This window comes from Homalodisca vitripennis, chromosome 7, assembly GCF_021130785.1.
Source record: "Homalodisca vitripennis isolate AUS2020 chromosome 7, UT_GWSS_2.1, whole genome shotgun sequence".
NCBI lineage: Eukaryota > Metazoa > Arthropoda > Insecta > Hemiptera > Cicadellidae > Homalodisca > Homalodisca vitripennis.
In genome coordinates this window covers 58,742,484-58,759,425 of record NC_060213.1, presented here as the reverse complement: position 1 = coordinate 58,759,425, position 16,942 = coordinate 58,742,484, and the positions used below count along the sequence as shown (strand labels likewise).

Genomic DNA, 16,942 nt, shown 5'->3' with positions numbered 1-16,942 from the left:
TAAATTTATTAAGGGAGTACAATTTTTTATTGTCTGAATCAATCTCCCACACGAGGTGCAAATTGCCTTGACAACATTTTTGTCAATTGTGGGCAGAATAGGGTTAACTCTTGTAATATTTTTCGTTTTCCCTTTTCTGATCATGATGGTGTATAATTGGCTGACCTTAATGTGCTAGATACTCAAGCTCTTTCTGCACCAAATGATAAAAATGGTTTTATTATTGGAAAAAAACATGTACTTACAAATTGTCTTGCCTAAACAAGAAATATGCAACTTAATATCTAGTTTGAATGCTTATGACTGGGAACATTTAATTAATAAAAATTAAGTTCACTGACGCTGAACAATCTTTTTGGTCCTTTTTTCAAATTCTTTTAAATAATATAAATTATTACTCAGTTATTAAGAAAAAATCATTTATAGCTAAAAGCAATTTTAAATATAAATGGTACACTAGTGAATTAAGGAATATGAAAGAAAAGTTGTTATGTTTTGACTCTTTAATCAGAAGTTCTAGGGAGCCTTCGAATGAACTTCTCCAAACTTTTTAACCACCTAAAAAAAGAATATAAATTATCTATTAAAAACGCCAAACTTAATCACAACACCAATTATATTAAAACCAGCAACAATAAAAATAAAGCTGCATGGGAAATAATTAAAAGCAAGAGTAAAAGTACACCCCATAGGCTTCAAACTGATATTACTTCAGAAGATTTTTAGTAATTTTTTTATTGACTCAATAAAAAAAAATTAAAGTGAAAACCGGTACATTTATTAATAGTAGTTTAAATTCATTAAAAGCTAATTGTATTAATTCATCATTTTTATCATTTAAATCAATCAAGCCATCTGACACAATTGATGCAGCTAAAAGACTAAACAATTCAGATAGTAATCACATCTACAATATATCCAATAATCTGTTAAAGAGATTGATTTATACTTTTGTTGAGCCACTAACACTTTGCTTCAATATGTGTATGAGTCAGGGTATTTTTCCGGAGCAACTGAAGGTGTCCAGAATTATGTCCAGTCTTTAAAAAAGGTCCCTATAATGATCCAAGTAGCTACCGCCCAATTTCGGTCATCCCAGTCTTGTCTAAATTACTAGAACTACTGGTCTATGACCAAATAAGTGACTATTTAGAAGAAAAATAAAATTTTAAGTCCATCACAATTTGGTTTCAGAAGAGGTAAATCCACTATTGATGCCATTGACAAGCTAATACGAAATATACTGTCAACTTTTGAAAATAAGGCCTTTGCTCAGGCCACTTTATGTGACCTGAGTAAGGCCTTTGATTGTGTAGAACACAGTATACTCTTTTAGCCAAATTAAAGCATTATGGAATTCATGGAAGTGCCCTTGATTTTATAAAATCATACCTCATCAATAGAACACAAAAAGGTATACATCAAAGGAAGTTGGTCACAGGAAGTCAAAATAGAGTACGGTGTCCCTCAGGGATCTGTACTTGGACCCTTTTACTTTTTTATCAATATATAAATGATATAACATTGGCTGTTGATGCTAATACGCTTCTCTACGCTGATGACACAACTTTTTTCAATAGTAGTAATAACCTGAATGAACTAAAGAAATTAACCGACACCACAATAAACAAGGCATCAATATGGTTTAAAGAAAACGGTTTTTTTAATGAATGAAACTAAAAACTCAAAACATTTTGTTTACTTTTAAAATCAATTCCTGAAAATAGTTTTAATTTTGAATCAAGTAGTGTAATCAAAAATTTTAGGAATTCATATTGATAATAATCTTTCATGGGGACCTCACATTGATTTTCTGTCTACTAAATTATCTAGAATTATTTTTTTATTGAGACGTCCTATCTTGCTGCATAAGTGAAAATTATGTTCGGACTGCATATTTTGGATACTTTCAGTCAATTTTGAGATACGGATTATACTGTGGGGAAATAGTGCTAGAGTTCAGGAAATACTGGTGCTTCAAAAGAAAGCTGTTAGAATTGTTGGTAAAGCTGAATATCTTGATCATTGTAAACCTGTTTTTATTAACCAAGGAATACTTACAATAGTTAATTTATATTTGTTTGACTTATCTGTTTATATTTTAAATAATAAGGACTTAATAAACCATACACAAACACATAATTATAACACACGAAACAAAAATAACATTTTAATTGAATATTGTCCGACTGAGCAAATCTTTGAATAGTCATGTTATAATTGGCTTGAAGGTGTATAAACAAATTGAAACATTTGATAGAAAAAATACCCTCTTAAAATTTATAAAAACAAACTTTATGAATGGCTATTAAAAAACCCTTTATATAATATTGATGAGTTTTTTTCTATTAACAAAATAGACTTTTAATGATTGTTTTAAGATAAACTCATAATATAACTAGTATAATTATCAACTAGACAATTAATGTCTTATATTGTTTTATATATATATATTTTTATGTATTATACTTATTAAATATTATTTTAGAGACCAATGCTACTTAGTCTGTAGCTGAATTAGACTTTGTCAATGCATGTAACATGTTTTACGACAAATAAACAGAATTTATTATTATTATTATTATTATTTTTTTTATAAGTGTACCATCCCAAAAAAAAACCTGTTTTGCATTTTTTCCCCTTTACTATTAATAAAAATTCTCTCGATTTGTGTTATTTTATGTTTTGCAAGGTGTTAATTGTTAAATGATAACCATAATAATAGCTTTTAAGAGTAAAAGAAAAAACATACTTAGTGTTTAAAGAAAATTGTCATGCTAGTTCGAGGGTTAAAAAATATCAACTTTATTGGTTTTACATTTTGTGACTAACATTATTTTGATCAAAATAAGTGTAACTATTTATTAGAAATTTAACTCTTAGTTTTCAGAGGGACATTTCAAATAAGTTTGTTCTTTTGAGTCTTATTGATTTTTAACTTTTGATGGTTTTTTATTAGTGTTTATGTTTATTGTATTTTGTTGCGTTATTTTTATCTGTGCAAGTGAACTGCCTTGATGGACTGTTTAAGGTGAGATACCCTGAAGTTTTTTTTTCATTTTCACAAAATGAAGAATTTAAATTGTGTATGTATTACAATGTATGCACAACTTAATCTTTAAAGTTGGTCCTTAATAAATTAACCTTCCTTGAAAAAAATTCAATTTAATGCCTCCATTTTCAACTAACTAGTTTGATTATCGCTTTCATAGGTTAAAAGTAAAAGGGATGTTTCAAACCCTTATAAAATCTCTTAATGGGTAAAAATTAGACTTTATTTCTATGAACGTGGGTCTGTAAATGTTTATTGTAACAGTTTAAAGTTTCAGAGCCCAAAAGTTTGCCTCTTTAAATTTCAAATTATTGAAGCAAGGGTTTATTAGATAAGACTCTTTAGAGTATCAAATCTGGGGAGCAAATTGTTGTCCTGGGAGGTTCTAGCATTTAATCAGTTATTTAAGTAGCATTTTCAAAAGATCTTTACTAAATTAACAACAATGGAAAAGTGTGTTAAAAATGTAGTATAGTAAACAAATCTATTCCATATTAAATTATTTTCTACAGTTAAATTAATCGTTTTATTACAAAACAAACTCTCGTCATTTCATTTTGAGTACGCCAATGGTAACCTGCTGATTTTCCACCTGAAAATGGCTCTTGAAGTATAACTTAAACTTTTGTTTGAAGACCTTGTTTTTACTGAATCTCTCACCCCTTTTTGAAATATAACAAGAAAGTATTTTAAATATTGTAAAGTAGACATTTCATTGAAGGACGAGCTTTTCTTATTGGAAATAACTATTTTCTATTATTTTATAAAAGAATACTCACAATTATCCAATCATTTTTATATTTTTACACGATGCCTTTCGATAATCGAAGATGCCATCGTCAGGTGTGAATCAACAATTCCTCTTATGAAAATATAAGAGGAATTGTTATATATATATATATTATTTCTTTTATAAAATAATAGAAAATGGTCAAGTAGGTTTTAAATAATCTGTGGCTTCGCTTTGAGAGAGCGGGGATTTTGGGTGTTGATGTAAACTTTCAATGTACAAAACTTCCATTACTATTGCACTACTGATTAGTTGGTTTGAACTTATATTGTGAATTGTATTAAAAAGTACATAAAAATCGACAAATAATTCAAATTCTTCCTGAGGTTATGGAGTTTGAAGTTTAAGTTCTCTCTCGTAGTAGTTGTGTGGGCGAAGGGGGTGCTTGCTAGATCTAGACATATGGTCACGGCACATTGTTGTTTTGTCCAACCTATTATCATGCTAGGAAACTTAATGCTGTAATAAATGTTTAGCCTTAACAAAAAAGTAATAATTTTTTTTTTTTTCATTTTTACTGCCATACAGGTGTTCTAATAAAAAATTAGTTTTTTTAATTTTTAAATTTTTTTCACATCAAGATGTATAACAACATCCCAAACTATGCTTATGGCTAAAATCTAATTTATTACATGAAAATACTCATATATTTCAAAGTTTGTAATGTTTTAATAATACATCTCAGTAACCAACACAAATTGTTGTCTCCATTTGAGGCTTTGTAACTGAAAAACTATTTGCAAATCTACCTTTGTTTGAAGAAAAAGTGTATTTGCTCTTGAGAGGTTTTATAGAGGTTCAGAAACAACCTTAATAGTAGACATGTACAATAATTGCTTTCTTATTATACCTTGTATATGTTTTGAATTTTATAAAATCCCAAGTATATTCCCCAAGTTGATTTTTTGTAGTTTTAACCCTTTGAAGACCAGAACATGAATAGTTATTGATGTTTGAACAAATGTTTTTCATGTTTTATCGCAACATTACCACTACAAATTACTCACCAAGATGACGCTAAAATTGAAACATTCCAATGTCTGATTTCTGGAGATTTTAATGAGAATATAAAACAAGTTTTTGTAAATGTTTTAAAGTACGAGGGTCTTCCAGAAAGTAAAGAACGATTGCGCATCACGGGCGGCGCAGTTCCCCCACCACCGCGGTAGATAGCTTGTTCGTTAGCCACACCTTCTGCCTCAGTGTGGCTGAGTAGCGGTACCGTGAGGTCACGTTTGCGTCTCCTGTGAAAGTTTAAAATGGCGGCGTTAATTGAAAATCCCGCCAAGTGTGAACTGCGTAGTGTGATACGGTTTCTGAATGCACAGAATGTTCGACCTATTGAAATTTATAGGCAAATTAAGGCAGTTTACGGTGACAATGCGATGAACGAGTCATCAGTGAGAAAATGGTGCATTCAATTTAAGGAAGGTCGAACTAATGTGCACGACGAGGAACGAAGTGGAAGGCCGTCACTCGTTACTGACGAGTTGGCAGCGAAAGTTGATGGAAAAATTCAACAAAACCGTCGTTTCACTTTGAGTGGTCTAGTGGAATTTTTTTCCACAAATTTCAAGGTCGCTTTTGCACGAAATAGTGACTGAACGTCTTGGTTATCAGAAAATGTGTGCTCGTTGGGTGCCTAAGATTCTTACTGATGTCCACAAGACTAAACGGATGGGAGCAGCTCTTGAGTTTTTGACTCAGTATGACGAAGAAGGTGATGCGTTTCTTGACCGCATCGTAACGGGTGACGAAAACTTGGGTTTCCTATCGAACCCCGGAAACAAAGCTCCAGTCAATGGAATGGCATCACTCGAATTCACCAACAAAAAACAGGAAAGAAAAACCAAATTTGAACACCAGGAAATTGATGGCAACAGTTTTTTGGGACAGAAAAGGCCTAATCCATGTGGAGTTCATGCCGAGAGGCGAAACAATCAACTCAGAGGCCTACATCGAGACCTTGCATCGGCTTCGCCGCGCTATTCAGAACAAACGACGCGGAATGCTGTCGTCGAAAGTGGTGCTGACCCACGACAATGCTCGGCCTCATTGCAGTGCACGAACCAAAGCAGAACTCAATTCTTTCAAATGGCAAATCTTCGGACACCCTCCGTATAGTCCAGATCTGGCTCCGAGTGACTATCACTTGTTTCCAAAGTTGAAAGTGTTTTTAGGCGGAAAAAACTTTTTGGGTGACGAAGACCTCAAAGAAGGAGTAAAAACGTGGCTTCATTCCTTGGCGGCAGAACAGTATAACGTCGGTATAGAAAAACTGGTGCCACGCTACAACAAGTGCCTTGACAGTTCCGGCGATTTTGTAGAAAAAATAGAGTAAGTTTGTAAGTATTTATAAATAAATTTTCATGCTCTTATCTTTTGTTTTTATTGACTTATAACAAAACGTTCTTTACTTTCTGGAAGACCCTCGTAATTTTATCTTAAGCCTATTTTTAACATGCTAACTCATATCACTTCAACTACTGTAAGCTGTCTATATAATATTTTGACTAATTTTGAGCCAAATTCTTGTAATTTATTGGAAACTGGTCTCTCTAACCATTTTGTTTATGTAATATGTTTTGAATTAGAAAATGCATCTAAAAAATCAATCAAAGTAATATTTATAATTTTTTAAACTCTTACAAAATGTTTCATGGGACATAATGACTCTTAATAATTTTTATATAATTATATAATCTGAGCCTTCGACTGTGTAAATTATGAAATAATTAGAATTACTTAACTTTTTGGAATTGATGGAGTTGCCCTGAAATAGCTGAGGGTCCTTATTGAAAATCTATTACCAGAGGGTTGTCGTGGACAATAATGTGTGGAGTTATTATGGAAGGGTTAACTCGGGAGTCCCGCAATGATCTGTTCTGTGACATGTTGTTCTCTTTCTGATTTATTGTAATGATCTCAGAACTCACATTCAAAGTCAAAATCGTTATGTATTTTACTTCCATAGTGACTTCTGCAAAAAACAATAACTCTCTCGCAAACATTATCCCAAAGTATGCAATAACTAAACTTCTGGTTTGACACAAACAACTAAGGTAGACACATCATTTATTTCATCTCATTATAATTCTGTAAGTTGTTCGAATTGTCTTGGATTGATTAATTAATTGTCAATGACACGCTCATGATGTCAACACACTGTTATCTTACTCACTAAATTAAGCAAATCCTTCTAATCAAATTATAACTTTATATTATGTAGTTGACCATCAGGTTCTGAGACAAGTGTATTTTGCTTATTTAAATTCTCTAATATTATCGTGATGTCCTGGAGCAACTCTAGGTAGTCTTTTCTGTGTATTTCTATTGCAGAAAAGGGTAGTCAGGTTTCTGGCTTTAGGGAACCTTGCAGTCAAATGTTTCGATCTTTAACAATTTTTCCACTCCTGTGTATATTTATCTTTGAATGTGAGATTTTAGTGACATGTAACTTTGACTGATTTTACAGCAGGAATCAAGAGTATTCCCATTTTATTAGAAAATCTATGGGTGTTTCTTACTGTACTATAGGGTGGATAGTCCTTAAAGGTCTTTCCTGGAACATGTTTGGATAAATATAAATTTTAATTAACTTTAGTTTCGAGATTCTATGCTCATAACTACCAACAGACACGGTAGAGATTGTTGCTGGAGACGTACTTCAAAACATCTGGATTTGAATGTCTGCACAATCTCTTTGCTGTTGTTTGAATTTCGCTATACTTCATGTCCTATGTCTTTAGTATCTTCATGAAAATGTTTGGTTGTAACATCGAACCACAGTGACATCATACCATGCACTTCCTCACGTCCCGAACACAATACTGACATTTTCATCACTTTCACATAGAGGCCTCTTATACTTTAGTCAAGTTGCTGTGTTTCTCACCCATTGTTTACACCTACATAACATACCAACGTTAGTATAGTATATATATATATATATATATATTTGGTTATGATTAAATTTATTATTATATAGTATATTATTATGATTAAAACATAATATTTATACTAATCTTGTCATTCTTACTCTTTATGCCACCCCCCCAGCTGCTGCTGGTGGCCACCTAGTTTGTTTTTGGTGGATTGTTGGCTTTGTCTAAAGGTGAAACCAGAGGTTATAAACAAGATTTCTCAAAAAGTTCTACAAGAGTGAAAAACAAAAGTGGTGGGGTATAAAGCCAACTAACTCCTTCAAAGTTAAACCTCATAGGCTATCACTTTGTAATATTTATTCACCAGGATCTTACCCCAGAGAAGACCTCTTCATTTTACATCAGAATCTGACATGCAAATAAGATGAAATTCTGCAAAATAAGTATTTCTCACAAGGAATGACTTCAGTGTTGGATTTTAAACCATAGTGTAATTCTTTCAATTTAAATTCCTGTTGTATAAGTATTTTTAACTAGAGTTTCTGATATCCAGGCAAGCTGGAAGCGAGGTTCGCCGAGAGATTCCACATGAGGGAAGAGTTCCCACCCCCTCAAGTGTTCCTGAACGTCACCAAGATGTATAACAGCCGAACAGGTCAGTTATAACAATAGAGACTAATTTTTCAGGTAGATTTGTAACTGACATTTTCATTATGGTTAATAGCTTCATCATTGAATGTTTCAGTGAAGAAGGACAAAATATGCGTTTCATTGGTAAAATGTTTTATTATGTATTTGAGGGGTATAAAAAAAATGTTTTTCAGTTAATAAATTCATAAAAAGTCGACACAGGTCATTATTGCATACAAATGTAGTCAATAAGCAGAAAAACCAATTATGGGACATTATTGTACCAGGTAGTATAACATTCTCGAAATTCCTGACCCCTGGGGGTGGTGGAAGAGGTTCAAAGATCCCTAATTGGTATCACCTCTATCTCAACAGAATCAAGTTGGGTAGCGGTTCCAGCAGTGTGATGAATCGTAGAAGTATAATCTTCATGTTAGAAGATTCAAAAAAAGCTTGTCAGTTGACAGTAGTAGTGCATGTTTGGCCTAAGTAAGTTTTTACTGAAGTCCTCCATAGTCAGAACATTTATAAGTTTAAAATTTGTCTCACTCTCAGAGCCAATAACGTACTCTCAAGAGTAGTATCCAATCTAAAGAAAGTAACTTTGAGAAACATGAATTTAGGTTTCGTCGACTATTTCTAATCAGTAGTAAACAAGCGTTTTATTTTGAAATTATCCTTCATAAAACTTACAACACCTTCTCACCTCTGCTTCCTGTAATTTCTGACAGTTAAATAACCAGGAAGTGACACATAATAATCAGGAAATACTCTTGTGTAAACACAATTCTACAGGTATCACATTACGGTTTTGTGGACGAAAAATTGCTCTCATATTGAATTGAGATGTAATGAAATGATATATTATTGACGTTATTGATGTTTTTAAATGTTTACAAAAGGAAGCATAACAAAATACAAACATAAGAATATTTTGCCAAAAATATTGTATAAAATTCCACGAGTTAAAGAAATGTATGAAGTCAAGTGAGTGATTTAGCAATATACCATGTTTAAGCCAGCAACATAGTGGCAGAGAAAATCTTTCTTATGTCAAACTAGTGAACAATGAATCATTTCGACCAGTAGAATCTTTCGTCTAGTTATTGAGATGGTCACTGGATACTTGTAATGAGGCACGAATAATTATTTATACTTACTTTAAGAATGGCAGAAATTGGTCTGGCTATGATTTTATTCCAGTCAAACTTAAGTTAAAAAGAAAATTTTTTAATTTCAAAATTTGAGAATTTGACTTAAAATTTTTAATCAGACTCGAGATTAAAAAATTCAGGATTTTACTCATCGCTTCTAAAAACCATGTTAACTTAACCCTTTGAGTGCCGCGACGTTTTGCTGTATGGTATGCATGGAATGCTGAGCCAAAATGCCTGTTTTTGCAAGGGTCTGGTTAAAAATTCATAAAAAATTATTTATTGGTATAATGTCCTGGGTTTTTGTTTGTTTTGTAGATAAATATATTTTCTTTATAAATATAATACATTCATTAGTAATTTAATGTTTTTATACCAATAAAAAAAAATATTAACAAAAAATTTGTGAGCAAAAACATTTTTTTTTATTTTGACACAACGTAGTGTTATTGAAATATTTTATTTTTTCATTTTCAGTTATGCTATCTTATACTCCATTTAATTCTTTACAAAAATACATATAAAAACTTTTTTATACTTATAATTAAAGTTTGGAAAATAAATATGGCTACAAAACTAGAAAGTTTCTAACCTAACCTGACACTCTATGTCTTGGCAACACTGTTAATATTTGAATTTAATGCCTGCAAATACTAGTTATTTATTGTCAGCAATGTTTTTGTGACTCATTCTTTATAAATATCACTGAACAAACATAAAAACTATACAAATGTATTGAGTAAAGTACTAGCTGCTTACGATCGCCGTAACTCACGGCCAAGTCATTGTTCTACTTACACACAGACTAGAACAACATAAACAAACAAAATAATATTAAGATTCTAACACCACAAACCCATTTACACTTAAAATCTTTCAATATTTACAATAATTTGTGAAATAAACACCAGCGCAAACAAAACATGTGACAGCTCGTCCGTGTTGCTGGCGATTCTAAACTCGCACTCTCTTTACAACCACCGTAAAAATCAGAATCGACCCAAAATCTTCATCAAAAGTTACGTTGAAGCCTTTGGAATGCGTATGTATAGTCATTGAGCCAATTTAGATAAATACTATATAAAATATAAGCGTTACTGCAGAAGTCGCAAATAGCGATTCTGGCATTTCTTGCATATAACGCAGGATCGCAAATAGCGATGCTCCGGCACTCAAAAGGTTAATTAGACCTCACTGCACAATATGGATTGAATATCCATTCCTAGTATTTTATTTATAATAAGGAAATAAGAAATGTATGTAAATTGTAGATACAATGTATTTAAATGTCTCTGCTAATTGCTGAGGATTGAATGTTATAGGCTAACAGATCTGAGACAATCCTCTACTCAAGTCAAGTTTAAATTATTTGTGCCAAGAAACATTCTTTGGACTGTTTCTAAATAAATAAAAAAGAAACTTTTTTGAATACTCCTTGTATTTTTGGTTGGTATCACATGTAAAAAATATAATTTAACCTTACTGTTATGTTTAGAACTGAAGACAAGATTAAGGAATTTTATACCCTCCATCCTAGAGCAGATCTCCTCCCAAACAACATCCTTATTTCCTCAGCTGTTGTCCAGTCCTGCGTTCTGAACAGTGCATTGATGGTTTCAGCCAAGCAGCCCGCTCCTCAGCCCCCGCATCATATCCAGCTCAACTGGTCTCACGACAGTGCGTCCACTTGCTAGCAACGGCTCTACCTTAGCTCAACCAGGGTTTATCTTTCAGCAGTTCTATCGTCAACATTTCTTCGAGGAGCAACTGCCAACTTTCACAACACCATCGTGAATCTATTTCCCCCCTACTCCCTATGATGTGTTTGTAATAAATTTGGTTTGACTAACCGAGCCTTTCATCAAACACCTATAGTTGTGTTCCTCTACACTGTTTGAACTTAGTGGGTTTAATATATTTTATATACTAATTTGATTGTATAAAATCATACCGAAATTATTCTGGATGTTATCAATTAAACTGCTTTATTTTTATTTATTTCATCATTTCCAAATGGCTAACTGTCTTGATTTTCACATCAATATTTTGATGAATGCTAAAACAATAAATGTAGGTCAGCATCTCTGTAAATCTAGTAACCACTATTAAATCATACTGTAATAATTATTCTATATATTACTATCAATTAAACTAACTTGGATAAATTTGTTTAGTTTTTCATATTAATCTTTGTTGAATGTTAAAATATTTTTTTTAATAGACTAATATCAAGAATTTAAGTATCCACATGCCAGGCATAGTCATGCAATCATCAATAATATGTCAAAACTTACATTTTATTAAGTTTTTTCTCGTTTGTTATTATTGTTGTGATATTTTAAAATAGATAAATCTTCTGTTTTTCATAACAAGTTATAAACCAATGTTGGGTTGGAATGTGCAATTTCATATAAAATACATATTGTTTTATTTTTTACCTTAGCAAAAGTAAATTTGATTATTGTCTTGACTCTGACATTTTATTTTATCTTAACCCTTAAAGCGCTGAAGAAAATTTGGCCTGTGTTCAATTAGCATGCATTTTTGAGATTTAAAGAATTCAGTTTTTGCCAATGTTGAATTTACTTACTATTTTTGGAAGAAGAATATCAATGTTTCTTAAAAAAAAGCTCTACTGGTTTTAAATGTGGGTACACTGATGGTTATATCCTCATGCCCCACCTCGCTTAGTAAGATGAAATGGCAATAAAATTATAGCACTTGTTTTTTACGATCTTTCATAATAATTTTCCCATGAAACTCATTCCTACACATTCACAGCATTTTCGTGAATTATAATGTACAAAATAAATTAAAATAAGACAATACGGATATTCTTGTATGCTTTGTTTAGTGTGATTCCGATTGAATTGATATATCTGTGGCGCGCTTTAAGGGTTAATTAATAACTAAATCATAAAACACATGTAACATGTGACAGTATAGATAGGCGTGGTGTTCAGTTTTCAGTGAGAGACAGTTACATGTGTTTGTTTTTCTCTGTGTCTAAACTTATAAACTATGACAATCCGTATAATGACATTTTATTGGGACTCTCACATTGTAAAATATTTTATTCCTATATGTACGAAGCAATAATAATAATTGAAGGGTATCAGAGCTCTTGAAGAAAGTACCCAAAACTCAGTTAACAAAAAGTTTAGGATTGTAATTATAGAAAAAGTTTATCATATGTATGAAAAATTAGTTTTTAAAACTACTTAATTTTCTATCAAATGAATATTTAATTAATTTATGATAAAATAATTTAACAGTTTTTGAAGAAAAAAGTGCACTTTGAGTTTTGATGTAAACAAGTCTACACCAGTATTTAACTGATAACTAAATTACATTAGCTTAGAACTGACAAATTCAACTTTGTAACAAAATAATTGTTTAAAGTAAAACCCTTAAAACTATTGATATTATTGAAATTTTATTACAAACATTTTACTTAGATGCTTATAAACATCATTACTATGTTATAGATACTATTCATTTTACTTTTGAATTTCTAGCCTGTTAGTTTTTTTACCAGAATTCCGTTGAACAATTTCATTTATCTTCATAAAAACAGAATTCCGTTGAACAATTTCATACATCTTCATAGGAAAAAAGTAGTCTGGAAAATTGGCTATTGGGTAAATATTTAGTGTACGGTATTATTCCAGTATATAAAAAGTATTCATCCAGATTTTTAAATATTGACAAATTGAAAAGAGAAGTTTCAAAAAATTTTCAAAATTATAATGTGCTTTAATGTCCATATGTGTGTACACAAGACTGACACGTGTAACATATCTCTCTTTGATCCACGGAGTCCTGGAAGTCCACATTTGTATCTCTTAACGACTCTTTTAATTAATAACTGGTTATTATCTCTAGCTCTATGTAGAGATTTTTACATAGGTTCAAGATGGTATTATAAAACAAAAACAATGCAAAGTGGCACTCTGCTGCTTTGGCTCTGAAATCTTTCAGTAAATATTAAATTGTTACACTGCCAGTGTATTTTTTTGTCGACAGATTGAATTTATTACTTTTCTCTGTTGTTGGTTTTGAACTAGGATTACATTTTCAGTATTTTTGTGTTTAAAGTTAGTATTTTACACTCTAAGACCACAATACTGTTAACGGATTTCTATACTTATTGTTTCCTTTTGTATGTTGTTTATTACTACACTTTTGTTATTTTATTTATTTATTTTATATGTAAGACTGATTAAATCCAAGTTATATATTATGCATATGCAAAATAACACTGCAAAAGAATATTGCAACAAAATATGTTAATCCGCGCATGCATTGAGTAGTATTTAAGGATATAATTATACCTGTTTTAGTATAGTTTTGTTATTATTGTTTTCTAGTTAAACACTCTTAACCATATATTATTAATTGATGTATGATCATAGAGCTCATACTAGAGTAGATTAGTAATAAAATAGGCTTTTGTTCTGTTTATAAATATCAGAATTACAAATTCCAATTGATTGGCAATATACATATTTAAAAATTTGAGTTATTGAATTTTAGTTTTTAGTTCAGAAAACCGTATCAGCAAGTGTTGTTTTTCAAAACTGTGTATGTTATGAAGAAATAGTTATAATCAATCATTAGTGGTCATCAAATATTGCCTCCAAAGTGGCATTGTAAACCCGGTGAGAGGTCTTTCAATCTGTATTAACTTGTTTAACTGTTTAATAATGCAAATGTTCAATGACAAGTGGATATATAAAATTGTCAATGGCGTATGTGCTGTTATACAGTAATTTACTAATATTTGCACCGTATTAACCAAAACTTCATTTTCACGCTGTTTGTTTGATTCTTTATCCTGTTCTTACACTTAATTGATCCCCTGTGTTGATTGTTATCGTTGTTTTCGAGTGTGTTGGTCGGTAAAACGTTGCTGCATCATAATTGCGTATTGCGGAATCAAAGGTTGTGTGACATTGCGTACTTAACCATATTACTCTAATGTGTTTTGAAATAACCATAAATAATTTAAGTAATTGAAGTAATAATTTTCTAAGACAATATTTTGTTGTTATTTAAAGTAAGCTAACCTAGTCATCTATTGTTTCTTCCAGGCACGAGGCTGCAAAGTAGTCTTTTACATCAGACTTCCTACAATTTTCTTCTAAATGTGAATTTTACTCAAAGGTTTTGGGTAGCAATCAAAATTTATGTTGTCTTTAGTCTTTGTAGTGTGTGGTATTATCCCTGTCTTCCAGTCCTAGAGTTATTTAAGAACTTCACATTTTCCATCACTTTACTAGAGATTGACTGTATTTTAACGTTCCATAAACAGTCTATTACTCTGCCTGGATTATATTATTTGTAACACGATTATTATATTTAACTGTACATAATATTAGTAAATAATACCTGTTATCAAATATGTATATAATATACTGTAAATGTGTACAAACGGACCACTGTCTACCAGAAATGTATATTGTATACACTAGGAAAGATAATCATAGTCTTAGGTTATGGAAAACATGTTGATTTAATAATAAAACTGTGTTTTAATTCCCTACATTTCTTTCCTGTCATTTAGAAGGGACAACTAGTTATGACGCAATTATCATTATTACTTAATATGTTACAGGGAAGCACAAAATTTTTCTCCTTGTTTTTAGTTGTAAATTTCTGTAAAACTAGTTATTAATTAGAATATTACGCCCACTTACTAGCTAATGCTATATGCAAGCTTTAACAAAACAGTTTTGATCATTTAAATACATGCAATTGTCAGTACTATTCATAAATCTACAATAATTTGTTGAGAATTAATACATCCTTGTTAAAGTTTCATACAGATCCTTATCACTTCATTACAGCAAAAGATTTTGCAGAGATCAACATGATATTTAAGAAACCGATATCCTACAGATTTAATTAAATAATTGGTAGCTTCCCTGGCATATTAAATGTTGTTTCTCATGGAAGAGCTTGGCATTGCTATAGTATGCTACATGCTATACTGTTATTATACTTTACTTGTATAATACTTGCTGAACAAGTTGTTTCAAACTGGTTGTAATTGTTCTAACCAGATCCTACAATTACAGTGAAGCCTGTTGTAATGTCTCCCACCTATAGTTTTATTGCTTACGTCTTATCACGTTTCAAAAAAGAAGTGGACTATTTTTCTGCAAAATGTCCCGCATTTAAGGTTTCCCACTTGTACAGTGCTTCTTTCAATACATTTTGATAGGTTATAACATTTTCTCTCTACAAATTGCTGTTTTCAACAAATTTTGTTGGACACACAGAACTAAGGATTCTGGTGGCACGATGGCAGCGAAACCACCGCTGTGGGCCCCCAGTGACCTATTTCTACTATAAGATATACTAAATTATCAAGATATAAACATACTTGTATTTTATACAGGAAATATTAATACAACTACACAAGTTATGAGGTTATTTTGAAGAGACATCTACATTTTAAAGCACTGAAGACACGCAGCAATTTATATACAAACATAAACAAACAAAATTGAACTGCAAGCAAAATATTATTTTCAAAATTACAAGAATTTGAATTTGGTTATCTTTCTATGCTTTTTTATACACAAAGTACAACAAAAACATCAGTGTGTGCTTCATCAATTTGCGTACTACAGACCAGATAGAGTCTGTGAATGAACTCAGCAGAATTGTGGTTATGGACAAATATAAATATAGAAAATTCAAACTGTAAGCAAAGTATTATTTAAAAAAGTATAAATTTTTTAATTAGGTTATTTATCTACAGTCTTTTTATACAAAAGCGGTAACAAAAAGCATGTTAAACCAGTTTGTTACTTGCATACTGCAACGTAATAATTAGTAACGCAACGCAGCAAATTTCAATAGATTCTCGAATCCCTCTATTGAAGATAAGGTGAATTCGGCTTTCTCTGAGGCACAAAATAATCTTTCAAATGTCTAAAAACATGTAAAATTGAGTTTAAAGTTTCCCGCTTAGAACATTGGTGGGAAGCCATAACAGGGTTTCATTGTAATATTTTTATTGCGGGTGGATATAAAAGTAAATACAGACGCTTACAACACTATATGGAGGAAAAGCCGTTTAGTGAAGCCCTTTTTCCCATTTTTTTGTTCTCCGCTATGTTGAATGACGATTTAATGAAGGTTAATCAGAAGTAATTATAATGGTTTCAGGAAGCTTTGCAATGGCTTTCAAGAGTAATTTATATTGGCTCATATTCCCTTAAATGATTATATTGCTGAAATTCCTAAAATATGTTTTGAGCTATTGCCTATAAATTTATCTACGCTGATGATAACGCAAAACTTGTTCTAACTGTAAACGGAAGCATATATAAGGTGGTTTGGTACCATGGAGGCAAGAATAAAAATTTTTGGAAAAATCATGCAATCCTCATAACAAGTAATATTTGAGTTCATGCTAACT

General features: G+C 31.3%; 1 protein-coding gene across 4 annotated transcripts in view; it reads left to right on the top strand.

Moving 5' to 3' along the window:
- Positions 1-15,055, top strand: part of LOC124365862 (WAS/WASL-interacting protein family member 2-like) — a 67,529-nt gene extending 52,474 nt beyond the window's left edge. For 3 of the 4 annotated variants that reach the window (XM_046821950.1, XM_046821948.1, XM_046821952.1), the window contains 2 exons: positions 8,280-8,381; positions 11,006-11,135. In XM_046821950.1, the coding sequence (XP_046677906.1) occupies positions 8,280-8,381; positions 11,006-11,109 (206 nt within the window). In that variant the 3' untranslated portion in view covers positions 11,110-11,135. Of the gene's footprint in view, positions 1-8,279; positions 8,382-11,005 lie in introns of all 4 variants that reach the window. The other variant, XM_046821951.1, reaches the window with a different exon arrangement.
- Positions 15,056-16,942: the final 1,887 nt, after the last annotated feature.